Source organism: Heliconius melpomene, chromosome 2 (genome assembly GCF_056956725.1).
Source record: "Heliconius melpomene rosina isolate 202511_hmr_F chromosome 2, ASM5695672v1, whole genome shotgun sequence".
Lineage (NCBI taxonomy): Eukaryota > Metazoa > Arthropoda > Insecta > Lepidoptera > Nymphalidae > Heliconius > Heliconius melpomene.
Window position 1 is genome coordinate 7,041,540 of NC_140390.1, and position 27,570 is coordinate 7,069,109.

Below are 27,570 nucleotides of genomic sequence, written 5' to 3' on the forward strand. Positions count from 1 at the left end.
TACCAAAACTCAAAACATCTGGCGCGAATGTAGATTTGTTTTGCGCATGCGTGTGCTTGTGTTGCCATTGCAAAAAATATTTACCCTAGTTTTTGGGATAGGAAAATATTATTTTAGTTTTTTTTATCTTTTTTTGCTATTTTTCTACTTCACTTTTATTTTCGAGGGATAATGCTTACTCACATTTTTTTGGGATATGAATTAGGTTTAATTAGGTTTTTCATTTTATATAAATTTTATATTTTCGATCGTCTTTGCTAAAATGTATAATTACTTTCATTGCTAATATTATTTGAGTATTGACATTTCAATATGAAAATATGTCTGAATAATATATATTTAAATGGAAATAAAAATAATCAGAATAATTTCTGGCAACATTCGATATAAACGTCAAAATTAAGAAGTGGAGCGAAATTTACGCTTTAGAACGAAATTAATAATAATTATGAATGAAAATAACTGAAATTGGTGCTGAAATATGAATATACAGTGGTTTATTTTATATTGAATCTTGTTAATGAAATAGTTATTGATTTACAGTACAGAAAAACAACAAGTGGCATTTATAGGAATGTATAAAAGATTCACAGTATTTTTTATATAAATTATTATGTTGAACTAGTAATGTAGTGTTGTTAAATAGTCTTCCGTGTTAACATATCTGTTGATAAATATTAAAGTGTTGAGGTTGTGCTTAAATGTGTTAAGGTTGTGCTTAGTAAAATCGGAGAAATTTCGTCGACTGTGAAAGGTAAATATAGTTATAAAAATAAAATAAGTTAATTATCTAGTTTAATAGAACAGGTAAAGTGAAAGGTTAGATATGTTTGTATATCTACAAACGAATTAATTACTATATTCTTAAATATGCTATAAGCGTTCATAAGCTCAAGGTTCATAGAAACACGAAGTGATTATGCATTAAGTCTTGTCGATTATGCCTGGGGAATAAATATTTTTTACAATTTAATTGACGTAATCAACATTCTAAACAAAATAATATAAAAATTCCTTTAATGATAAATATTTAAAATATTTATTAAGGCAATTTGTTTTTTTTCATCTTCACGCTGTATCCCGCAGAAAACAGGGTAGCGTTAAGCGTAGTGTTAAGATATTCAGTTCTGTATTTTTCGCCGAATTTTAGAGGAATTGCGTATTAAGTGGCGGAACTAAACGCTGCGCTTTGCTCTGTTTGCCGTTTGTCGCGTTCACGTCATACGGCGGTCGTGGCACAACCAAAGCCCCACGATGGCCTCAAATTTGTTTTGCTCACGATTTTTGTTATGTGGATTCCTATTTCATTTGAAATATCATTCTCATAACCGCACATAATTTATATTGATATAAGCAGGAAATATTATATACCTCACCACGCTTACCACTACTGCATGCACTACCTTTTCCTGCATGTTGATTAAACTAAATTTATACTTAAATTAATTCTTCAAATGGAAACCTGAGAGGATTTAAAATGTAATCATTATTCTAATATTGTATGAGAAAAACCTTATTAACTTTATGTAACTTTATAATATACTAATATTATAAATGAGGCCGTCGCAAGGGCACAATGGTGTGACAGTAAAGCGATGGTTATTGGTTCGATCCTTATAAATATTTTCCTTTTTTCGCTTCAAGGAACCAAGTAAAAATCCCGCCGCTGAAATTCGGTGGATAACTTAGCGCATGTGGGAAAAGAAGTGTTTTAGCACTAGTTTCCCTCTGCCTACCCTGCTATATGCGGGATACAGCGTGAAGCTGATTTTTTTTATTAATATAAATGTGAAACACGATCTCTCAAAACTTGTGCGAAATGTTTGTAATGGATTTTCTTATCACTAGGTTCTCTTTGTCTATCCTGCTTTATTCGGGATACAGATAAGCGGAAAAATATAATATAAATTAAGATAAATATTCCAAATATTTACAAAAATTTAGGATAGAATAAAAAAAATCTAGAATAGAATTGTAACTTGAATCAAAAGAATGAAATGTGTTCGCACATAAAGAGCCAGAACAGTAAGTACGTGTTCAGATTTGGCGACGATACGGCGAACTCTATATTTACATTTAACAAATAGAATTTCTTAGCATAAGAAGGGTCCAAATGTGATCTACTATGCCTTTTAATGTTTTTATTATATTTTTTTTAGATTTTCACTGTATCCCGCATATAGCTAAGTAGGCAGAGGGAACGTGGGAACCTAGTGGTAATATATTCCGTTCCCATTAAGACACTGCGTGGTAACAATAATACAAAGATAAGCTAAATGAAACTTCACTGAGTTAATAATGAAAGTGATAAAATTATAACAATTTATTTTTATTAAATCAAATCGACTCATAAGTATCAAAGCGTCCATTATTCAATGTTGGAGCCCTCGTTAGAAAGTTTAGACGTAATTTTAGGCATCGACTAAGTTATGACAGAGGCTATCAGAAGTTTCTAATTATTAATGCTGTACTTTACTACTACTAAGGTTTATTCTAAAGAAGTGCATGAAATTTTGCATCTTAATTAACATCGTTTGAACATAAACATATGGATGGTAAAAAAAATAGAAAAGTTTACATTTAATATAGGATAGGTAGACTCGAGACACTGCGTTCTCAATGTCTTGCCAGAGCGTGGAAATAGAATTAATTCATCTCCCCGAGTGAGGATCGAACCCACGACGCTACAATGGTCTCTTCTAATAATAATAATATCACAGATAATATCAGATAATATCTCAATCTATATATATATATATAAAAGGACTTGTCCTCACTGACTGAGGTAAGACGCACGCACAGCCGTAACCGCTGTGCGTAGAAACGTTAAACTTGGACAGATGTTTACTTTCGTAATCTGGACATCCACTAAGAAGGGATTTTGAAAAATTTTAATCCTAAAGGGGTGAAATAGGGGTTGAAAGTTTGTATAGAAAATAAAATAAATCAGATTATTACAAAATTTGAAACTTAGACTCTTAAAAATATATCGTTGAACACGTGTTTCATGGTTTATTAGAATTCACCTCTAAGCAATAAGCAGGCGAAGCTGCGCGCGTTCGCTAGTTTAATATAAAATAATATATTATAATAGTTACTCTTTTAAGTTATACAGAATTTGCTGCACTTTAACTGTCGCTGTTACTTAGCAAATTAGCCATTCTGTCACAATGTTACATTTAAAGGCGCCTTGTAAAATATGAATAGCAATATACCTACTTTACATTAGGCACATAATATTACCTAGTAATGGTATTTGTTTAAAGTAATATAATTTATTTATCTCGACTTCTAATGAATTCCATTTTTCTTACTTTAAAAGTTCCTGATAACGTTATTGCATACGCGGCGTTGAGTTACGCCATCAACACGCCATACCTCTTGAATTCAGCGAAAAGTGGGAAACGGAAGAGTTTTAATAGGAACGAAGTGGCTTATTAGTAGGTATCCAGGTTCCCTCTACCTACCCTGCTATATGCGTGAACCCTAAAAAATTACAATGGATAGGTGCTACCTAATCGAATTTAAACATATTACAATTGAATTATTTTCGTTAAATATTTATATGTAAACATACATGTCTTTAATATGCAATAGCTGATGCCTAAATTAATTTCAGAATATATAATGAGGTATAAGAGACGGACATCGCAGACTACGAGGGCATCGCGCCATTCAGACAAGAAATATACTATACGTAAGTAATTAGAATTAATAAATATATTATTATATAGGAATAAAGCCACCTCAAAGGCCGGCAACGCACCTGTAGCTCCTCTGGTGCTGCACGGGGTCGTGGGCGGTGATCACCATCAGGTGATCCGAACGCTCGTTTGCCTTGTCTTTTTTCCATAAAAAAAAAATGCTCAAATATGATTTAAGACGTTGAAATAGAAGATTTGTTTATTTAAATGTAAAGAAATCGCTTCTTTCTTCTTTTTTTTCAGCTCCACACTTTACTATGTTAAAATAATACGCATGTTTTACAAACTTTCTTCTTGAAATCCTAAATAAAAAATAACAATTTGAGCTAGTGAAAACTGCATCAAAATTAGTTCAGTAATCAGAGATCTAAGCGTACGGCGTTGGTGGTGGGAATTAACGTTTTCACTCTATATAAAGATTACTTTTTCCCTACATTGAATCCCATAGGTTTCAACCTACAATTCTTTTACACCTAAAATCCGAAAAGACCCAAATAAACTTCTTATTTTTGCTTAAACAAATTCATAGATATAAATAAGTCTAGTGACTAATTGGCCTTCTTTGCTAATTACATAGTAAGCATTCGTAAAAGCTTCAACTTTAAATGGCTAAAGTTGAAATTGTATTTCTAAAGTTATAATAAAAGTTGTAATGGGTATCATTTAAATATTTAAAACTTTTCTCTTAAATTTCATACGGAAAATATAAACAAAATAACTTATTTTATTTGTTGGCATTATTTAAATCATAGGTTATTGCAAAAATATAATCATATTGAATTTTTATCCGAGTAAAACGCCTTAATAGGAACTGAGTGTCTTAACACTAGGTTCCTAGGTTGAGGTAGGTTCCCTTCGTATTAATTAATATTTTAATTTCTTCACTCTGGTGTAGAAACAAAAGCGTTAAGTTCCGCCAAGTTTTAGACGGCAAGTGGGAAGCGAAGTGTCGTAACACTTCGCTCCCTCTGCCTACAATGCAAATCCTGCCTTTAAACAATGTTTTAAGTACAAGCAGACATTTTATAAATAAAATCAATAAATAAATATTTATACTTAAAAGGTGAAACCAGTGAGGTGACTTTGCCAGTCAAAAGCCCTTCAATACAAGATAAGCTTTTACTATTTTTCTATACTTGGAACAGAGCCAAGTATTATCTCACTGGTGTCTTTGAAACAAAAACATCTAGATTGCAGATTGCCATTGCATCATAAAGAAAATCTACTGTATTGCGATTTTGTAAAACAAGTACACGATAAAATAAAGATGTATATCCAACAAAATATATATGTAATATTTTTATATCATATACTAGCGGCCCGCCCGCGGCTTCGCCTGCGTGAACTACGTTATTATTAATTTCTGTCTCCATGAGCACCTACGTCCTATAAGTGACGTCCATGCAAAATTTGAGACTCCTAGCATTTGTAATAACGAAGTTTCATACAAACTTCAACCCCAAAAACAACCCCTTAGAAGTCGAATATTGCAAATTCCGTCTTAGCGAGCACCTACGTCCTATAAATAACTCCTATGCAAAATTTGAGATTCCTAGCACATGTAGTTTCTGAGATTTCGTGATGAGTGAGTGACCTTTCGATTTTATATATTGTGGGTTCGATTCCTACTCGAGGAAATGAAAAAATATTTAAATGTATATTTTTCTTTCTTCGCCGTGGTGTCTAGGCAAAGCGCGGCGATGATTAAGCCACTGAACACGCAATGCCTTCAGAATTCGGAGTAAAATGGAGAAGGTAGTGTCTTAACACTAGGTTTCCTCTGTCTACCCTATTATTCAATAGTAGTATCTATATTTACCTTTAACACATAATAAAGCTTGAAGCATGTTAATAGAATGTAATAATATTTTAACTAGAAAATGAACACTCCAGATAAGGCTTTCACGGTAACCATGTTTAAATAAACCGAAACTGTTATTACAGTTCACTATACTGTTCTGAAATTATTATGAGATCACTAGTTAGGAGTTTTAGTTTAATTAAAATGTTTATTATAGTCTATATTATATACTTTACTAGTGGGCCCGGACGCGGCTACGCCCGCGAAAATATAAGCCTAAATAATTAAAATAAGTTAAAAAAAAATAATAAGTGGAGATTTATTATTGAAAAAATATCTGAGTAACCGAAATGAACAAACAAAAGAAGTAAAAGTAACTAAAGGAAATTCTTAATATTAGAAAAAGTACCTAAAGTTTGCCGTGCGCGCGTAGTAAACATTTTTCTATATTAAATAATTATTCATTTTTGCGAACAATATTAAATAAAATCTCAAATGATTAAAATTACGATATTTTAAGTGTATAACATCGGTATGGATAACCGAACTGAGATAAATTAATTATAAGCAGCAAATAATTACATAAAAAATAATAGTAATTCGAAAATATATAAAAATTTACAAAATCATCAAAGTCTGCCCGTTCGCGTCGGTCATACTATACCACTCGTAGGCTAGGTCATTTGGAATCAGTGACATCTTAATTATTTATTAGAATGTTATACAGTAAACTATAATTTCCATCAAGATGAAATGTTAAAAGTGACTATTATATTTATTTTCATAAGGATGAATATCAAATTATAGAAATCATCTAATTTTTGTTAATGTATACAAATCTATATCGGCGCGCGTCATATATGCATTAAGCAAACTCACTTTGGGTGACGTTTTCTTAAAACAGCAAACTTTGCAAGCCGTTGCTTAGCAACGCGTAGCGACGATTGTTATTAACATGGCGGAATAAATTGCTTGTCAAATTAATTATTTTAATATTTTGGTATATATCGAAAATATTACAAATATGAGAAAAAAAAAGTATCCTATGTTCATCCCGGGACCCTCAAGTATCTCTATATGAGTATTTTATCACAATTAAATTAGCGGTTTGGCCCTGATTGCGTAAAGGACAGACAGACAGACAGACAGACAGAGTTACTTTCGAATTTATAATATAGGTATGGATTAAGAAATATATATATGAAACTATTTCTGTGTAAGTATTTATTTTAGTAGCTAAGTTTGAATATTTTTTTTTGGCAGAGGTAACCTGGGAACCTAGTGTTAAGATACTCCATTCCCCGCTTTGTTTTCTTACCTGAGCAAGGAAATCGAAATAATATTTTTTTCTAAGTGGGAATCGAACCCACAATCACCGCGTTTACAATACAGCAATAAATAATTTTAATACTAACATTCAGTACAATATTTTAACATTTTTTATATAGAAAAGAAAGAAAAGAAATAACGTCCAATATAAAAAATATCTGGATGTCGATTCTCATAGCTGCAGTGTCTACGTGCTTAGTCGACACTGCCAAGAAATCGTGTTTCAGGAAATAATAAGATAAAATGGCGACTGGCGTATTCATTGCGGTCGCTAAATCTTTATAATATGGCTGTCTTAGTTGTAATAATGTCGATTTGTACTTCTGTATTTATACGATATATTATACTGCTTTAATATATGTATTATGTATTTATTTATTTTTTAGATGTAACCCGTGTAGTAAGGTAGTCAGAGGGAACTTTGCAACCTAGTGTCAAGACACTCCGTTCCCAATGATACATTTCCGTTTCCCACTTTTGGCGGAATTCTCGAGACAATTGCGTTCTCGTTACCTGGGCGAGGAAATGAAAATATTTATTATTTCATTTTCCCGAATGGGAATCGAACCCATAACAGGATTTTTATGCTAAATAGAAAATTCAATTCCAACGTAGTCCTTGTACATTAATAAAAAAACAAAATAAATTAGCTTCATGTTATATCCCGCATACTGCAGGATAGGCAGAGGGTATCTGCCTATCCTGCAGTATGCGGTATGCTATAATGTAAGAGATTCCGCCGAATTTTGGAGGCATTGCGTAAGTGGAGGAACTCAATGCCGCGTTTTACCTGGACACTAGAGCAAAGAAATGGAAATATACATTTAAATAAAAAATTCAACAAGTGGTTATCGAACCCATAACCAGTAGCATTTATCTGAACATCTAGATAAACTAGGAGTTGACGAAAACTAAATAGGGGTAACACCAAATATTCGACTAAGATATTTGTATGTGAAACATTTTTTTTCATTTACCTACTTATGTAATTTAATTCTATATGGGCCCTTCAGACCCTAAAGTTTTAATGTACTTTGCCCCTAGTTCCTGTGACAAACGACAATCCCTTCCAAACATTTACAGTAAAAAAAATACTTAGTTTTTGTTAGTAATTGTGATATGTAAACAAAGTTAAGGAAGTTAGTGGGGTATTATTTTATTCAAATAATTTTAAATATTTGATTAACACCTATTAACTACTTTTTAGGAAATATAGTCTTACAATGTTAAAAAATTTATACGTTTTCTAAAAGAGCATTTTTGTTCCCTAAGTGTAAAATTTTAGGCCAGCTGTGCAAAAAATGTACGATTGTAGGCGCGATAGGTTGTGGGTTTGATTTTTAGGAAATAAATTTTTGAATATTTACATTCTTTCGCTCTGGTAAAGCACTCAACACGTAATGTCTTCAGAATTGAGCGGAAAGTGTCTATTAATGGGATGGAAATGTCTTAGCACTAGGTTCCCAGGTTCCCTCTGTCTACCCTCCTATATGCGGGATTCAGCGTGAAGCTAAAAAAAGTGTCAAACACTTTAAAACCGTTAAAATATTAGTCTTAAGCGCCGACTTAAATTACAATGTTAAAGTAAAATTTACAGTCTTATCCTTATTTCAAGTTTAACCATTAGCTCAAAATAAATTGACTATTAACTATTCTTTAAATATTATTAATGCTTTTTATTATAAAATTTTATATATGTATTAAATGAAAATTTATATAAATTTGTTTTGTGTGGCGTTGTGTTCAGCCACACAATACGCAATGTTTAGAAAATTGAGCGGAGAATAGAGAACGGAGAGTTTTGACACTAACTACCCTCTATCTACCATGTTATATGTGAGATACATTATAAAGCTAAAAAATATACTTTTTCCATTATCAAAAGTGAGATACATACAAAGAAGTGACTGGATCGTATTACCTTAAGTGAGGTTTCATTCGCTACGAATGCGAAACAGCTTTTGGAGTTATCCATTGATAGTGAATTATTCAAGAAGGAGACTACAACTTCTATGTGACAATTTCTGAATATCGTCTTTCAATTTTTGTTTATCCATACCTCCATACCTATATTATAAATTCGAAAGTAACTCTGTCTGTCTGTCTGTCTGTCTGTCTGTCTTTTACGCAATCAGGGCCAAACCGCTAATTTAATTGTGATAAAATACTCATATAGAGATATTTGAGGGTCTCGGGATGAACATAGGATACTTTTTTTCTCATATCTGTAATATTTTCGATATATACCAATATATTAAAATACTTATTAATTTGACATGCAATTTATTCTGCCATGTTAAGAACAACCGTCGCTATGCGACCGTTGCTAAGCAACGATTTGCAAAGTTTGTTGTTAGAAAACGTCACCCAAAATGAGCTTGCTTAACGCATCTCTATTGAAAACTGAAAATAATTTCATAAATATATTTAATAAATATTCGTATAGTTCAAGCGGGCGTAGCCGCGTTCGGGTCCACTAGTATTATGATATAAAATATTGGCAGAGAGAATGTATGTTAACATTGAAATGTGGAATTCTCTATTGAAATGTGGAAATGTGTCAGATAAGTCATGCGCCTTGGAATAGAAGGAAAATATTTAAAACGCGCGGCCGCGCGTAGCCAAGTTTTTTTACAAACAAAACTGGCGAGCAGCACCGTGTGTTATTTTACACGAACCATTTGAAGCCACTTTTTACCTATTCGTAACTCAAAAACTATTCCATCTAAAGCTGTCATATTTGGCTCAAATATTTAGACCCCCTATCTGTATACGTGCATTAAATTTCATAAACACAGCTCAAACAGTTATTTAGATAATGACGTCCAAAAATCGTAAATTTTTAGGGGGGTGACTGACCTATAGACCTTAATGTTAACCAAGTTCCAGATGACCTAGAATGGTGAAATTTAGCATCCGGTTAAGTAATTGGGTGTATGTAAAGGAAAAAATCCGAAACTAGTATTTTTTTAACATTTTCTTATAATTTTTCAATAAATAGATTCAATTAGGAACATTTACTTATAGTGTAGCGCCTGCCAACAAAATAAGAGCAATGCATTATTTATATATATTTGCTTTTATTTATGTCACACGTTAGTAAATATTTTATTCGTTTTGTAGACTAACTTCACTATTACTTACGTAAGCCATCTAAAACAACACGATGCTTTCAAGTATATTTTAAGATAAGATATGTCTCCATTTGTAGCTGAAAATGCCTCTAATTTATGTCCTGACAAAGCCTGCCATCATGTGGACTTCAAGGGCTTCACGTAAAAATATAAAAATATAATAAATGGATTAACATCCTTCATTATTATTTATTATAATTTAACATATGTTTTAGTACTTATTATACTAAGAGTATTTGCATAGTCGATTAACGTATTTGATATTAAATTATTATTACAATATTTAAGTACTAAGTCCTATATAAGATCCTATAAGGGTTCTGATTTATTGCTTTCGAGGTACAGAACCCTAAAACAGAAAAAAAATACACAAAAAAATAAATATAAAAAAAATAATTATATTGATAGAAATATATATAAAATTTAAGAATAATATACTATCTGTAAGGTCAGTCGTGGCACAGGGGCACAAAGTGTGACTGTTAAACCGACTGGTAGTGAGTTCGATTCCCACTCGAGGAAATGAAATATTTATTTAAACTTATATTTCCATTTCTTCGCTCTGGTGTCGAGGCAAGGCGCGGCGGAGAGTTCCGCGACTCAACTGCGTGTTGAGTGCCTTGTGAATTCCTCCTGAATGCCTCCAGAATTCGATGGAAAGTGGGGTTACTGAGTGTATTAACACTAGGTTCCCTCTGTCTACTCTGCTGTGTGCGGGATACAGCGTGAAGCTGATTTTATTTTTAATTTGATATATTGTCAGCCTACCAGCTATCTTAACAGAAGTAATTATAAAGTAATTATTAACAGTAAAAATTTAAGTAATTGTTAGTAAAAAAAATAAGAGAAAAAAAGAGAAAATTAAAAATTACTTAAACAAAATAATAAAAAATAAATAAATCCGCTTTACGATGTATCCCACACATAGCGGGGTAGAGAGAGGGAACCTACTGTTAAGACACTCAGTTCCCCTCTTTCCATCGAACTCTGGAGGCATTGCGTGTTGAGTTATTCCAACAAAATAATAAAATTAGAAAAAAATATTAATTAATATATCAGATTTCTAAACGCAGCATACATTCATTACTTTCAAATCTGACAACTGTCATTTAATCAACAAAATAAAAACTATAGTCGAGATCATAGATAAATATAATCTATTTTCATATATAATTAAATATCGTCTTAAGAGTAATAAAACATAATATTATTGACCATAATAAAAAAGTAAATATCTAATTATATTAGATATATTTTATTGTACGAAGCCGCTCATATTTTAATGGTTTTTTTGGCCTGAGTTTCATGATTTTACTGGTTTTAGGAACACTTGTGAAAACGGCAGAGAACGGAGTCGACCTTGGGATCATATCAATTCAGATTGGTACCGTCAGCACTTAGTAAACTTATTGTTTATATTTTTTCCAAGACATGTTGAACAATGAGTCGTTCAATAGAATTGCTTGTGGTTGAAACAAGAACTTACACCGAATTGTTCCAATGCCTCCCGATGGGAGCTGTCTCTTCCATGCTATTGCATATTCTTCGTTTGAGCGTATTGATATACAACAAACTAATAAATTGCGCGAGACTATAGTAGAGTACGTATGTCGTAACTGGAATGATTTAAGTATCTACACTAGCGCTCGAAACGGGAATCCTTACTCTTCTAAAGAAGACATGCTTTGCTTAACTACGTACGGAGCTACTTCCGAAATAAAGGCTGCAGTAGATTTGTACAGTACTAGCGGACGCGCGCAGCTTCGCTTGCTTATTGCTTAGGGGTGAATTATAATAAACTTTGAAACACGTGTTCAATAAAACATTTTTAAGAGTCTCAATTTCAAATTTTATAAAAATCAGTGGCGATTTAAAGATTTTTCTATATAAAATTTTAACCCCTTATTTACACCCCTAGGGGATGAATTAAAATAAACCACGAAACTTATGTTCAATGAAATATTTTTAAGAGTCTAAATTTCAAATTTTATAAAAATCGGTGGCGATTTAAAGATTTTTCCATACAAACTTTCAACCCCTTATTTGCACCCTTAGGGGGTGAATTCTAGAAAACCATGAAACACATGTTCAATTAAATATTTTTAAGAGTATAAATTAAAAATTTTATAATAATCGGTGGCGTTTAAAAGATTTTTCCATACAAACTTTCAACCCCTTATTGGCACCCTTAGGGGAAGAATTCTAGAAAACCATGAAACATGTGTTCAATTAAATACTTTTAAGAGTCTGAATTTCAAATTTTATAAAAATTGGTGCCGATTAAAAAAAAAATCTATACAAACTTTCAACCCCTTATTTGCACCCTTAGAGGGAGAATTCTGGAAAACGATGAAACACGTGTTCAATTAATTACTTTTAAAAATCTATATTTCAAATTTTATAAAAATCGGTGGCGATTTAATTTTTTTTCCATACAAACTTTGAACCCCTATTTCACCCCTTTAGGGTAAAAATTTTTCAAAATCCCTTCTTAGTGGATATCCAGATTACGAAAGTAAATATCTGTCCAAATTTCACGTTCCTACGCACAGCGGCTACGGCTGTGCGTGCGTCTTACCTCAGTCAGTGAGAACAAGTCCTTTTATATATATAGATATAGATAGAAGTGTATTATCACAATGGTGTCCTACTTGGTTTATTCGGCGAACAGAAATGTCCTATGAAGCCCTTACTCTAAACTATGTTTTAAAAAGAGCAACTATTGAGTTTCTTGCCGTAGTAGCTTCCTATAGGAAAAGTACTTGTAATGGCCAAATTGAATAAAGAATATTTTGATTTTGATTACATTATAAACCTTTCTACTTATGATTTCTGTACAAAAAGTAATGATATCCCATCAAAAACATAAATGTAAAATGAAAGCCAAGTTCAGTAATAAAACATATGCTTTCAGCGATAAAAGAAGTGAGATGTAAATGTATGCCAAGTTCAATGGTCAGTCCTGAAATTAATTTTAACAATATAAAATATTTTATAACAACTGAAAATGTCCATTCTTCTTACAACTTGGAGACTTTATTTATGTGTAATATCTGACTTGGCCAGTTTTCAAATTAATTTACATCGATATAAATAAATGTATTCAAATTCTATTCTATTCAGATTCTATTGTAAATTTATATGAAAACTGGCCAAGTCAGATATTACACATAAATAAAGTCTCCAAGTTGTAAGAAGAATGGACATTTTCAGTTGTTATAAAATATTTTATATTGTTAAAATTAATTTCAGGACTGACCATTGAACTTGGCATACATTTACATCTCACTTCTTTTATCGCTGAAAGCATATGTTTTATTACTGAACTTGGCTTTCATTTTACATTTATGTTTTTGATGGGATTATTATAATACTTCGACAACTTTGGCGTTTTACGTACATACGACGAACTTTGTATGAATGGCTTTGTATAAGTAGATACAAAGAAAAACCTTATAAAAATGAAGTTTATTATTAGAGATAGATAAGAAGGATTCTCTCCTCCAGAATCGGCGGAAAGTGGTGAAGTGAAGTGGCTTAATGGGATTGGAGTGCCTTAACACTAGGTTCCCAGGTTCCCTCTGCCTATCCTGCTATGTGCGAGATACAGCGTATAGCTGTAAAATATATAATTTATAATATCATCATCTTCAACTTACATAAATCATCATATTACATATCCACGCATGGGAATTGAACTCACAACCTGTCGCACTTACAAGTAAAAATATTTATTTATCCATTAAATATAATACTGGCGGAAACTAATAAACAGAGTGTTTTAACACTAGGTTCTCTTTGCCTATCTTATGATAATAAAAACGTTACTGCCGTTACTCGGTATATTATAATATAACCTCGATAATGTAAGCGTCCATATTAATTACTTTAATAAATGTATATTAAATATAACAATTTACTCATTCAAAGAGGCTTACGTCAGGATCGTGACTTGGTTAAAGTAAACCATTAAGGTTCATTAATATTTCGTGAGTCGAAAATAAGTTTTAATATTTGCAACATCCTACCAAAAAAGATGTAAAACCAATATCATCGTCATCGTAAGATAAAACTGTTTTTTTTTTTTGCGAAAATTATGAGAATTGAAGGCAAAAAACAATTTTGCATTTAGTTTTTTTATTGCAAATTTAAATAAACAAAAAATCTATATGTTATATACATTTAGGTTAGGTTTTTTTAAGCTTCACTCTGTATCCCTCTCACGTATAGTAGGCAGAGGGAACCTGGGAACCTAGTGTTACTAGTTAAGACTCTGTTCCCCATTATGACACTAGACCGAGTCTAGCATTTCCCGCTTCCCGCTAAATTCTCGAGGCACTGCATCTCCTTTCAATCTCTCTCGTTTACAGTCACACGCTTGTGACCTAGGGCCACGACGTTCCCTGTAAATTGGGATTACGTCTGACATTTTGGTCCCACAATACCACGAATGAGGACGGAATGCGGAGTGTCCTAGCACTATCTTCTCCTTACCCTATACCCAGAATAAAACTATTGAAACTGATAACACTACATACTACATTTTTTCGAGAAAAAAAAAACATGAAGTAAAATTAGATTTTGTAAGAAACATAATATTTCACATTAATGGAATTTGTAGACCAAAAAAAAGGAAAAGAAAATTTTTCTTTTATCTTTACTTTTCGCAACCAAGGTAATTTTGTTTTTAGGCTCTGCTTCTACGTACCCTCGTTATCTTCTAATCACATAATCAACGAGATATTTGTTTAGGAATCCCTTTTGTCAGATAAATGTCTCTAATGCTTGGCGTTAAATATACACATTAAATTTCAATACTGTAAATACTGTTAATACTGTAGAAAAGTTTTAATTTAACATGTTTATATATTATACTTGTTATAAAAAAAGGCAAAGCACGGTGTTGAGTTATGTCACTCAACACGCAGTGTTTGTTGACATCGTTCATATTGACTGACTCCTAAATAAGTATTTTCGTTTTTTTCGGACTACCCTTACCTAGTATAACATAATAAATATAATTGAAAAAAAAATAAAGATAAAAATAATAGGATATATATGACATAATATGATATTAACTACTGTAATTTGTAATGTATTTAAACTTATATTTCCATTTCTGTGCTCTGGTGTGGAGGCAAAACGCGGGTTTGAGTTACGCAAACGCTACACAATGCCACAAAAATTCGGTGCAGAAGTGGGGAAGAGAGTGTTTTATAGGTCCTCTATGTTTGCTCTACTAAGTGCGGGATAATGCGTGAAACTTAAAGAATAAATATATTTAAATATGTTTTATATATAATACGTCTAATCTATAAAAAGAATGGGTTTTTCAAAAACAAATTCATTTTCAATTTGTTTCATAGATCGTAAAGAAAGAGTGGAAAATTAGTTAAAACTTGTGCTTGTTATTGTTGAAAGATTTATCTAAAATTTATTTAATTTAATTATTTAAAAATATCGATTTAAAAACTTGAATCAATAGGGGAATCTAGTTATGTATGTATATATGTTGCCTCTATATTTACATATATATCTGCAGTGCGGTCTATATCATATGCAATGCAGCCAACCTACGAGCTACATCACTTGGGAAATGTAAAATAAAATATTCCATTACTTTATCCTACAGTAATATATGTACTATATAAGGAGACTACTGGCTTTGCTTACTGCGATCTATGCTAGACTTAACTAATATTATAAAGGTAAAGAGTTTGTTTGTTTGCACTAATCTCAGAAACTACTGGTTAGACATAGAAAATATTTGTATTAGATTTTTTTAACCATATGCAAAAAGTAGTAACTCAAATTCTCAAGATAAATTATGTATCGCCAAAGATAAAAAAACATATAAATATCTGTTGTAATTCAAAAATAAATCCATTTAATTTCCACGAAGACACGCCAACTGGCTTAAATATTTGATCTCAGTTATTTCCCTTTATTTTCCTTTCATACAATATACAAATTCCAACAAAGTAGAAACTTGACGTCCGGGAAATATGATGGTACTACTTTGTCAGAAGTAATATAATATGGCAATTTAGCTCGTTGAAGAGACAGTTCTGTCAAATTTATTTTCTAAAAGAGTTATGTTTGTTAACTTTCAAAATGTGAAATATGTTTTTGAATATATACAATTTATATTCAAAGTAATCTCCAGGGATAAGAGTTGGTTGCTGAGGTTGCGAAGTAATTATAAATATATACCAACTGTGCCAACCTAAATATAATTTTCTGCTAGTAATTTATCTAGGGGATGGAAGTTCCTGTGAGATTAAATATGATAATGTTAGATTATACTGTTATTATTTTTGAATTATGAAATTCGTGTACTGTAGCTATTGGTTTCCTATTTTCGTCGAGAAGGCAGAGAAAATCTAGTTGTAAGACACTCCGTTACTCATTTTCTGGCGAATTCTGCTGGCTTTATGTGTTGAATGGCAGAACGAAGAAATGGAACTATATATTTATGTAAATAAATATAAGATCTCCTCGAGAGAGGATCGAACCCATAACTATTTGGTTTTATAATAATTAAAACTCTAGAGCAGCCTAAAGGAACCTTTACTAGACAAACTAATATCGTGCACTTAGTTACGTTAATCCAGAGTAGTCCCTCGTTTACGGCCGAAAATCCGATATTCGGATCGCTTAGCTAAGCGTAAATGTACTAAAAAGGGATGTCGGAAGTGGAAAAAAATATCGATATATCGATAAAATATCAATATCTACGTCGATACGTATATTGGGTAAGAAATATCGATGTATCGACTTATAGGATGTGCTTTCGTTTTTTTAGAGAATTGCAAAAGAATCGATTTTGTTAGAATTTTTGTTTTAAAAATTAAATTATCGATATTTTTTTCAACACCCCTAGTAACTGCCTGACCGCTATCATTCTACGGCTCGCGAGCTATTGGTCTGTGAAACTGATCTTGTCAAGGGATTAGGAATGTAGAACCACTTTATACTATGTAACCGAATAAAGCTAAATATTCGTATTTTCACAGCAAACTAGTATAAGAAATATAATATTAATATATTTAGTGTTTGAAATAGTTGATAAAATTGATATTTTAAATGAATAAATAGGAAGAAAAATAGTTATTATATGATTTAAAAATGTTTGCTTATTTTGACTCTACATTTTACTTTTCTTTTAAAATAACCTGTATGTACTGTATGTTGGGTTCTAATATATAGTAGTTCCAGTATTAACGAATAATATTTTCGTGTGGCTGTAATCGACTGGTCGTGGGTTCGATCCCCACTCGAGGAGATGAAATATTTATTTAAATTTATATTTCCATTTATTCGTTCAGGTGTCAATGCAAAGCAAGGCAGAATTCGACGAAATGTACAGAGAGAGGTTTATTAATACCAGGTTCCCTCTACCTACTCTGTAACTAACATGCGGGATTCAGCGTGAATCTGAAATAAAATTGTATATGGACGATAGTGAAAGTTTTATACTGGGAGCGTAGCGTCTTGCTTGTTTGTTATTTAAAATGTAATTCATTTATTTTCACAATTTTCTTACTAAAAGTTAACTTAATGAGATTTATAGAAAAAAATATCTCGTTCGGATAAATATTCTTTATTTTTGCAGAAGACTTTTAATAAAGAACAATTTCCTATGGAAAATTCTCAATTAATTTTCCAAAGCGACGCAATTATGGCCACATCCGTTCGCGTATCGCAAAGACAATTAAGCTTTCATTTCCACTACCTCTCCTTGCCGCAACCTGGATAAAATGCTGGACAAAACGAGAGAAATAGGAAATTATGGCTGTGAAAAATGTGTTAAAATTATTTTTAAAATGTTATTTGACTGAGGCCGTAGTGGCTCAGTGGCACAAGGGTGTGACTGTAACGCGACGGTTCTGGGTTCGATCCCCACTCGAGGAAGTGAAATATTTATTTACGTTTATTTTTCCATTTCTTCGCTCTGGTGTCGGCGTTGAGTTCTGCCACTCAACACGCAATGACTCCAGGATTCAGCAGAAAGTGGGGAACGGAATATCTTAACTCTAGGTTCCCTCTGCCTACCCGCTGTGTGCGGGATACAGCGTAAGCTTATTTAAATGATAAGTTTTAAAATTCCTCCTATTTCCTTTCGTCATTAAGAAGTTTTGTTGAAAAAAATTAAATTTATCTAAAATGTATTAAAGATGACGTCTAATTTATCATTCCCCTAACGACTGATCTTTTTGTGTTCCGTGTAAAAGTTTTCTTACCTATAACATAATGGTGGTAGACGATGATTCTGGTTTTAGTTTTATATAATTTTTTAAAATAGTAGGATTTTTTTATAGTTAGAAAAATATATTTGAATTATATTGACTTTCATATATTTTTAAAATATATATTTTTTTAAAAAAGCATAGTTTTTTTTTATGAGGTAGTGTTCTACTCGCAACTTCGCCCGCTTATGGCTATTTCTATGTACGTATAGGTTTTTACTTCTAGGGTTGGGTACGGCCCAAAGGGTAAAACGAGACCCTCTCACTAAGACCTCTATCTGTCACCAGGGTATCCTCAAATAAGCCGTGATACATAGACATTTGAAATGAGTTGATATATTTATGTTGCTGTTATTATAGATAATGGTTTCGAAATCCTTCGTGCGCGAGAGTCCAACTGGCAGTGTTTAGTCACTCCGTCTATTAGTGACAATCGCATTAAAATCCGTAACGCACGTAGTTTAAAAGATTTAAATGCAATCTCATCAATTGGAAGCAACTTTGTTTTACTTATACAAAGATATATTTTTTTTCAAGTAGGATAAGAACCCACTACTATTGCGTTTAAAGATACTTACATTTTATCTATGTCAGTAGCGTAATAGTATAACTAACAGCAACTTTTGAAATGTTATATTCAGGGAATGCAGGAAAATTTTGGCGAGGCACCAATTAAAATGGTGGAGCATTTTAATTGGTGCCTCATGTCATATCGAAATGCTTAGTAAGCTTTGTAGAAAATTAATAATTAGCCTTCCTATAAATTTAGGAGGAAATAACATGAAGTTATGAGATAATTCAGGCTTTCTCTATCTATCTTTTTTTTAAAGTGCGAAAGTTTTTATATGCTTTACGAACTTATTAGGGTAGGTAGAGGGAACCTGGGAACCTAGTGATCAGATTCTCTTTTCCTATTAAGATATTTTCGTTCACCACCTTCCGCCGAATACTGGAAGCACTGCTTGTTGTGTGACAGAACTTTACTCGTTATCAAAGCGAGTATATTTATTTCACTTGAGTGGGAATCGAACCCACAATTTATCGCGAACCCATAACTTATACCTTTCTTTTTACGCCTCAAATTTCTAAACAAAAAAGGCTATAAAGAATAAATCAACGTTAACTGGAATTTATCTTTCTCATTTCAGTAAACCATTAGAAATAATAGCCCTAGGCTAACAAAAGTTTGGTAATAGAACTACAAATACATGATGAACATGAGTTCGGAGGCTTAATTGCTTAGTTTATTAGTGTTCCCTCGCCAGCGGAGTGTCTTAACACTAAGCCCCCTCAGTCTACAGATGCGGGATACAGAGTGTAGCCAATGCAATCTATTTTTTCTATAAAAACATAGCTATGAAACTTAATTTTTCTTTGGAACAGACCGACAAAAATACCTAAAACAGATTGATTGAACAGAACTCCAGCTTCCCTCGGGTCTATCGGTTAATCCATTTTCATTCGCTTTGTTATTCGTAGCCTTTATTTGGTGCTTCTGAGGTTTTATTTCTGGAGATGGCAGATTTTTTTTGTAGTTATACTTATATACTTACCGACACTAACGAGGTTCGGCAAAGTTTTGGGGTTTGGGGGTTATTTCATTTTCAAGTTTTAACGCAATTTGTAGGCCTAGTATCTATTAAGATACTTCATTTTGCAGTTTCCTAAGAATTTTCGAGACATTGCGTCTTTAGTAGCGGAACTTAACGCCGCGTTTCATTTTGTAGCCAGAGCGAAAAAATTAAAATAATTGATAAACTAGGTTTGATTTCTAAAGATTTTGTAAAGTCAATGTCTAAAGGACAGATTAACAATTTATTTTGTATTTAATTTTTTTTTATTGATATAATATTCTTGAAAATGTTGATAGAAATGAACGTTAAATCTATATAATAGAGGCTATATCATTAAAATTTCATACATGACTGAAGGCCACCGCTCTTAACAAGTATTAAGTAAAATGCATATATATTAAGATATATGTTTTTTTTTTATATTCTGGCAAAGCTTCTCATTGTACGCCACAGTTATGAGTTCGATTTCCACGAGTTGCCCTCTTCGGAGTGTCTTGTCACTTGCCACGTAGGTTCCGCCTGCTGTCTCTGCTATGTGCCAGATGTAGTGTGGAACTAAAATATACAATAATATGTTTGAAAATGTATATATTAATTAATATTTACTCACTATCCCACATTTATATAGGATAGTACTGTTGGTGTTTGACTTTCTACTTATACGATGAGGGCTTTCCTTTTATGAAGTTAGTATGGAAATAGAAGTTAGTTAGTTCAGTTCATGTATATTGTATTTTATTATAATGTTAGTTAGCTGACTGTTAATTAAATAAACTATAATTATCAAGATATTTCTCACATGTACCTTGGCAGAATCTAGTGTTAAGACACTCCGCTTCTCAAGCCGAGTTATTAACCAAACATTGTGCGTTAAGTGGCGAAACTCAACGTTACGCTTTGTCTTATTACTAGAGTAAGAAATCAATTCCCCAAGTAGTTGTTTGTTGTTAGTAAATTTTCAACGGAAAGTTCTTATTCTTGTATATATTTTTGCTCTATTTTCGTGTAATATATGCACATAATTTGCAAAGTGAGTAGTTTTATAATATAACAGAATTAGTTCAAATTTACGTTGAGAAACGAACCCAAAACCGTCGGTTTAAGTCAGTACAGAACAATATAGCTTTGTAGAATATTGTCTTCATAAATAAAAATAGCAATATTTAACCTAAAAACTTCAATAAATTCACAATGATAGCTTTGTATAGAAGAGAATGGGTTATTTTCAAATCAAATGAATTCATTTTTTATGTATTGAGTGTCTTTTGTGTGGCTTTAAAGGTTATTGTAGATAATTCATGTCGACGTTGTTAACTTTAAAAATTATATAAAAAAAAATTATATAAGGTATTAAATAGGCCAATAGGATTTATTTAAATATTTGACCTAAACGAGTTTTCTTACGCCATTAATCCTTAAAAATACTTTAAAAGCATTCTTTACCGACACGAGTATTCTTTTTGGATATTCTAATTAAGTAATTTCATTGCCAAAAATATATTTAATAAATTTCTTCCAACCTTCGTTAGTTAAAGAAATATTGGAACTTCGCCAGAATATGACCTAAGATATTTAAGACTGCTATTTTGTTCCGCAAAATTTTTCAATCTCGTCGTAATATTTCTTAATAGATTTTGTAAGATGTCTTTACTTGTGAGACTTTAATTGAATATCGATAGGAACTTAGTGTCAACTCGAGGCTTCAATCAAATTGTATTTGAGGGTACATCGTGAATTCGCTGAGAAAATAATTGGGCTAAGACCCTCTTTGAGAATGAAAATCAGTTTAAATGTTCAAAGCTTAGAAAGCTATCTATTATAACAGATAAATGTTATTATATTTGTTTATTTACAAAATTATAAATTAGAAAACATAATATTCTCTTTTTTTTTACTCTCTTTACATTTCGACATTATTCAGGAACTTTCTTGAGAGTCCAGAGTCAGAAAATAGAGTAAGTTATTTCTTAATAAAATGCAAGATATATTAATAACATTTTTTTTTTTATTTTATACAAAAGTAGAAATAGCACAGTCAACAAAAATGTAAACTTTATGTAACTTTCAATTTAAATAAAATTCTTTTATTATTTAAAATACTTTCGGCTTGTTTCTCAAGCGGTTCCAAGGAAAGCTTTATTTTCTACTATAATATGTATAATTTTGAACTAACTGCAATCTCATTATGTAATAAAGCTTTTCGCTTTACTTACTCTACGATAAAAGAAGGAGAAATGAAAATATTTTTTCCCCCAGTGGCGATCGTACCCATATTCTTTGCTCTTATAGTCGAACGATGTACCACAGCACCACGGAGACCTTAAATCGCTTTAAAAATATAATTTTTAAACTATTATATGAACATAAGTTCATTTAAAAACTTGTTTCAGACCAAGTATATTAGTTAATTTATTTGTTGATCTACACAAGTAAATCTCGCGACAAGATTTTAAATCGTAAAAATTGTAATAACGTTAGAAATAAATGAAATATTTAAAAAAATCGCAATAATTGCTATTTTCTATAAACTGTTAGTATACAATATGAGCTTTAAACCGGTCTAGAGGACCTTGCCGTAGGCCTTATGTGCTACGCCCCCTAAATAACGGCTTTAGGGTCCTCTTGTGAACTATGAGCTATGGCACGTGATCCATCATCAGGGGAGGTAAGAAATGTGATCCCAATCATTCTTGAAAGGTACGTAATAGAGATGAAATATGAGAACGTTTATATCATCTTTTCTATTCTTTTTTTATTGTAATGTTCAACTACCTACCTATATTATCTGTATACCTTTTTCCTTAATATTTTTTTTAGCTCTACGCTGTATACCACACATAGCGGTGTAGGTGGGAACCTGGGAACCTTGTGAGACTTATTAAAAACCAGACAATACCAGAGCTCGTGTGTCGAGGCAAAGCGTATCGTTGAGTTCTACCACTCAATACGCAATCTTTCCAGAACTCGGCAGGAAGTGGGGAACGGAGTGCTGTACTAGGTTCCCTTTGCCTACCCTGCTATGTGCGGGATGCAACGTGAAGCTGATTTATTTATTTTTTGTTTCAATCATATTTCAACAAACTTTCCAAGCGTGGTTTTGGTTCTAATTAAGTTTATTATTCCAACTGAAGCTTGCTAAGGCGATTAATATTTACACGGTTAAATTATCAAAGAGAAAATGTAAATTAACAGCGACGTTAGTTGAAACCTAACTTCAAAACACTGTTCATTTACTGAATTCCATTGGAATCAACGCAAAATTTGGCCAAATTTAGGTTTAATACTGTCAAAAGGTTTAACTTTGGCATTTAATATGGCTTATATTGTTGTTCATATTATGTATAAATAGATTAATTTTATTATGAGGCCAGTCATGGCGCAGGGCACAAAATGTGACTGTAAAACTGACTGGTTGTGGTTTCGATCCCCATACGAGGAGACGAAATTTTTATTTAAATTTATATTTCCACTTCTTCGCTCTGGTGTTGAGGCAAAGCACGGCGTTAGGTTCTGCCACTCAACACGGAACGCCTCCAGAATTCGGCAGAAAGTGGGAAACGGAGTGTGTTAACACTAGGTTCCCTCTGCCTACTCTGCTGTTTGCGGGATAGCGCCTGAAGCTGATTTACTAATTATTTTGTCGCATAACAATTTAGGTACGGAAATTGCTGTGTACTGACCAAACCATGTTGGAATTTATCTCGGACACATAAATCTCTTGTAAAAGCCAACGAAGCGTTGTGTAGCAATTATTGTTTTATCTATAATCCTAAAATGGTGTTTGTTAGAACATACCATTACATAGTAATTCAAATTAACTTTTAATAAACGAGGCTGCCGTGGCCCAATGGAACAGCTTTTGACAGCTGTACAGCTTTTCTGAGTTCGATTCCCATTCGTCTGAATAAATTACTTTTATTTCCTCGTTCTGGAAAGTGAAGAATGGAGTGTGTCAACACTAATTGTCCTTTGTTTTCTATATACAGGGTACAACATGAAGCTAATAAAGATAAATGAGCTTATAAGTGTATGTAAAAGTATTAGATATGAGTAAATAAAATTTAAATTTCAGTAGGAAAATGTCTATAATTTCTATTTATAATATGCTATTTCATAATAATAAGAAATATGAATAAATAATATTATCTCGACAACCCTTACCAATTTCCTCCACCGTCTTCCGTTAGGGGACGCGTGCCGGTGACATCGAATTACGAGTGTATGTCACATCTGATATGGTATTTGACCTGAAGGTATGCTACAATTTTGTCTCTTTGATGATATTTCCATACAATTCTATGCTTTAATTTTTCTTTTCAAATTCTTTTTGTATATATAGTAGGGTGGAGCTGGTGTCAAGACACTCCGTTATTTCTTATTTATCACAATTTAAGGAGTTGTCTTGGCGCAGGCGTACAGCGTGTGACTGTGAACGCGACGACTGTGGTGTCTATTCTCACTCGGGAGAATGAAACACTTAATATTCTCATTTCATTTCGCTCTGGTAACGAGGCAATGATAAATTCCTCCACTTAACACGCAATGCTTCAAGAATTCGGCGGAAAGAGAGAAGCAGAGGTTCCTAATGGTAATGAAGTGTCTCACTACATTCCCAGATTCTCTCTGCCTACCTTGCTATTTACAATGAAGTTCATGTACGCAAAGCAAAACAAATATTTTAGATTTTTTAAATATTGTAGGTACTGCCAGAGCGGGGAGTAGAAATCGAACCCACAATCATTACTTAAACTGCCTCATATATTTATATATTAATTTCCGAAAACAACTTGGGTATTTTAATAATCCTTTACTCATATACCTAACGAAAAAAAATAATCATATAAATTATATTGAAATATACTGAAACAGATTGCTGCCAGCGATAAAGCCTTTTTTATTTTCATTTTGACGTTTTCTTTAGTACGATCTATAATAATTCCTGTCAGTCTATTCGTGATAGCCGGCTTTGATTTTGGATTGCCCAAAATGATTGCAAAACATGAAATTCAATTATTTTTACTGTTTTTTAGAAATAAACTAAACTATCAGAAGTGTTTTGCTATTACGTTCTGTAGAAAGGTACATAACTTTAATTTTAATTATAACTTAAATGGAGAGACACTGAATAAGACAAAACAAATCAGAGACTTGGGCATCACAATTGATAATAAGTTAAGCTTTGTACCTCATATTGATAATTTGTTAAAAACAACATTAAAGACTGTAGGATTTATCATAAGGAACAGCAAAGAATTTAAAAAATCAAAGACTAAACTAATATTATTTAATTCAACGGTGAGAAGTAAGCTAGAATATTGTTCCGCTGTTTGGAATCTTTTCTATCAAATACATACATACTGACAGGATAGAGAGAGTATAAAAGAAATTTTTTAAATATTTATATTATAAGGATAATGGGATAAACAAAAATAAGAGGTACAAAGATATTTTAAAATTTTATAAAACGCTGTCCCTATCCAGCCGTAGAGTCATGCTCGATATTTGTTTTTTGCACAAACTTATAAATGGAGAAGTGGACTGCAGTAAACTGCTTCAAAAAATTAGGCTTGCTATACCAAGACAAAATGCAAGAGTACGAGCAAAGAAAAAATACACTTTTCTAAGTAGAAAAGTAAGATCTAACCTGGGTACAAATGCCCCTATAAACCGAGCCATGAAAAACTATAATGAAATTTTTAACATGGCAAATATTGATATTTTTAGAGAATCAGGTACAATAAATAAATACTTAAATACTTAAAAGGTGGAGAAGCCACTGAGGTGACTTTGCCATTGTCAAAAGCCCTTCAATACAAGATAAGCTATTACTATTTTTCTATACTTGGAACAGAGCCAAGTATTATCTCTCTGGTGTCTTTGAAACAAAAACATCTAGATTGCAGATTGCCATTGCATCATAAGGAAAATCTACTGTATTGCGATTTTGTAAAGGAAGTACACGATAAAAGATGTTTTTGCCTTTAAAAATACTAGTGACTTAGTGACAAATATAATTTTCTTTATATCATATATGACTTTTTCACGCACTGTCTCTCATATAGCAGGTTAGACAGAAAGATAAGCCTATCGTTTCGCAGGGGAATATGTGATTATAAAAGCAACTGGTTGTGGGTTCGATTCCTACTCGAGGAAATGAAAATAATATTTAAATGCCTTCATTATTCGGCCGAAAATGGAGAACGTAGTGTCTTAACACTAGGTTTCCTCTGTCTACCCTATTATTTAATAATAGTACCTTTAACACAAATCATAATAAAGCTTGAAGCTTGTTAATAGAATATAATAATATTTTAACTAGAAATTGAACACTCCAGATAAGGCTTTCACAGTAACCATGTTTAAATAAACCGAAACTGTTATTACAGTTCACTATACAGTTCTGGAATTATTATGAGATCACTAGTTAGGAGTTTAAGCTTAATTAAACTGTTTAATATAGTCTATATTATATATTTTACTAGCGGACGCGCGCAGCTTCGCCCTCTTATTTGCACCCTTAGGGGTGAATTAAAATAAACCACGAAACATGTGTTCAATTAAATATTTTTAAGAGTCTAAATTTCAAATTTTATAAAAATCGGTGCCGATTTCAATTTTTTTCCATACAAACTTTCAACCCCTATTTTACCCCTTTAGGGTTAAAATTTTTCAAAATCCCTTCTTAGTGGATGTCCAGATTATGAAAGTAAACATCTGTCCAAATTTCACGTTTCTACTCACAGCGGTTACGGCTGTGCGTGCGTCTTACCTCAGTCAGTGAGGACAAGTCTTTTTATATATATAGATTAAGAAATATATATATGAAACTATTTCTGGGTAAGTATTTATTTTAATTGCAAAGTATGCATATATTTTTTTTTGGCAGAGGTAACCTGGGAACCTAGTGTTAAGATACTCCATTTCCCGCTTTGTTTTCTTACCTGAGTAAGGAAATTGAAATAATATTTTTTTCTAAGTGGGAATCGAACCCACAACCATCGCTTTTACTATGTAGCAATACTTTCGATACAATATTCAAACATTTTTTATATAGAATTCCACGCTTAAAAAAGAAAAGAAATAACGTCCAATATAAAAAATATCTGGATGTCGATTCTCATAGCTGCAGTGTCTACGTGCTTAGTCGACACTGCCAAGAAATCGTGTTTCAGGAAATAATAAGATAAAATGGCGACTGGCGTATTCATTGCGGTCGCTAAATCTTTATAATATGGCTGTCTCAGTTGTAACAATGTCGATTTGTACTCTACTGTATTTATATGTTATAATATACTGCTTTAATATATGTACTATGTATTAAATATTTATTTATTTATTAGATGTAACCCGTATAGCATGGTAGTCAGTAACTTTGGAACCTAGTGTCAAGTCACTCCGTTCCCAATGATACATTTCCGTTTCCCACTTTTGGCGGAATTCTCGAGACAATTGCGTTCTCGTTACCTGAGCGAGGAAATGAAAATATTTATTATTTCATTTTCCCGAGTGGGAATGGAACCCACAATTTTTTATGCTTAATAGATAATTAAAATCCAACGTAGTTTTTGTACATTAATAAAAAACAAAATAAACACGTTGTATCCCGCATACTGCAGGATAGGCAGAGGGTACCTAATGGTAAGATATTCCGTTCCTCACTTTCCGCCGACGTTTGGAGGCATTGCGTGTTGACTGGCGGATCTCAACCCTGCGCTTTACCTGGACACTAGAGCAAAGAAATGGAAATATTTAAATAAAAATTTCAACTAGTGGGGATCG

The 27,570-nt window shown here is 32.2% G+C and overlaps 1 protein-coding gene across 1 annotated transcript in view; it reads left to right on the forward strand.

The window, feature by feature from the left end:
- The first annotated feature begins 400 nt into the window (after positions 1-400).
- The window catches only part of LOC146540641 (ras-like protein family member 10B), a 66,049-nt gene continuing 38,879 nt past the window's right edge, over positions 401-27,570 (forward strand). Inside the window, exons 1-2 of the mRNA XM_085200673.1 lie at positions 401-754; positions 3,620-3,697. Of these exons, the coding sequence (XP_085056799.1) occupies positions 3,628-3,697 (70 nt within the window). The 5' untranslated portion in view covers positions 401-754; positions 3,620-3,627. The remainder of the gene's footprint in view (positions 755-3,619; positions 3,698-27,570) is intronic.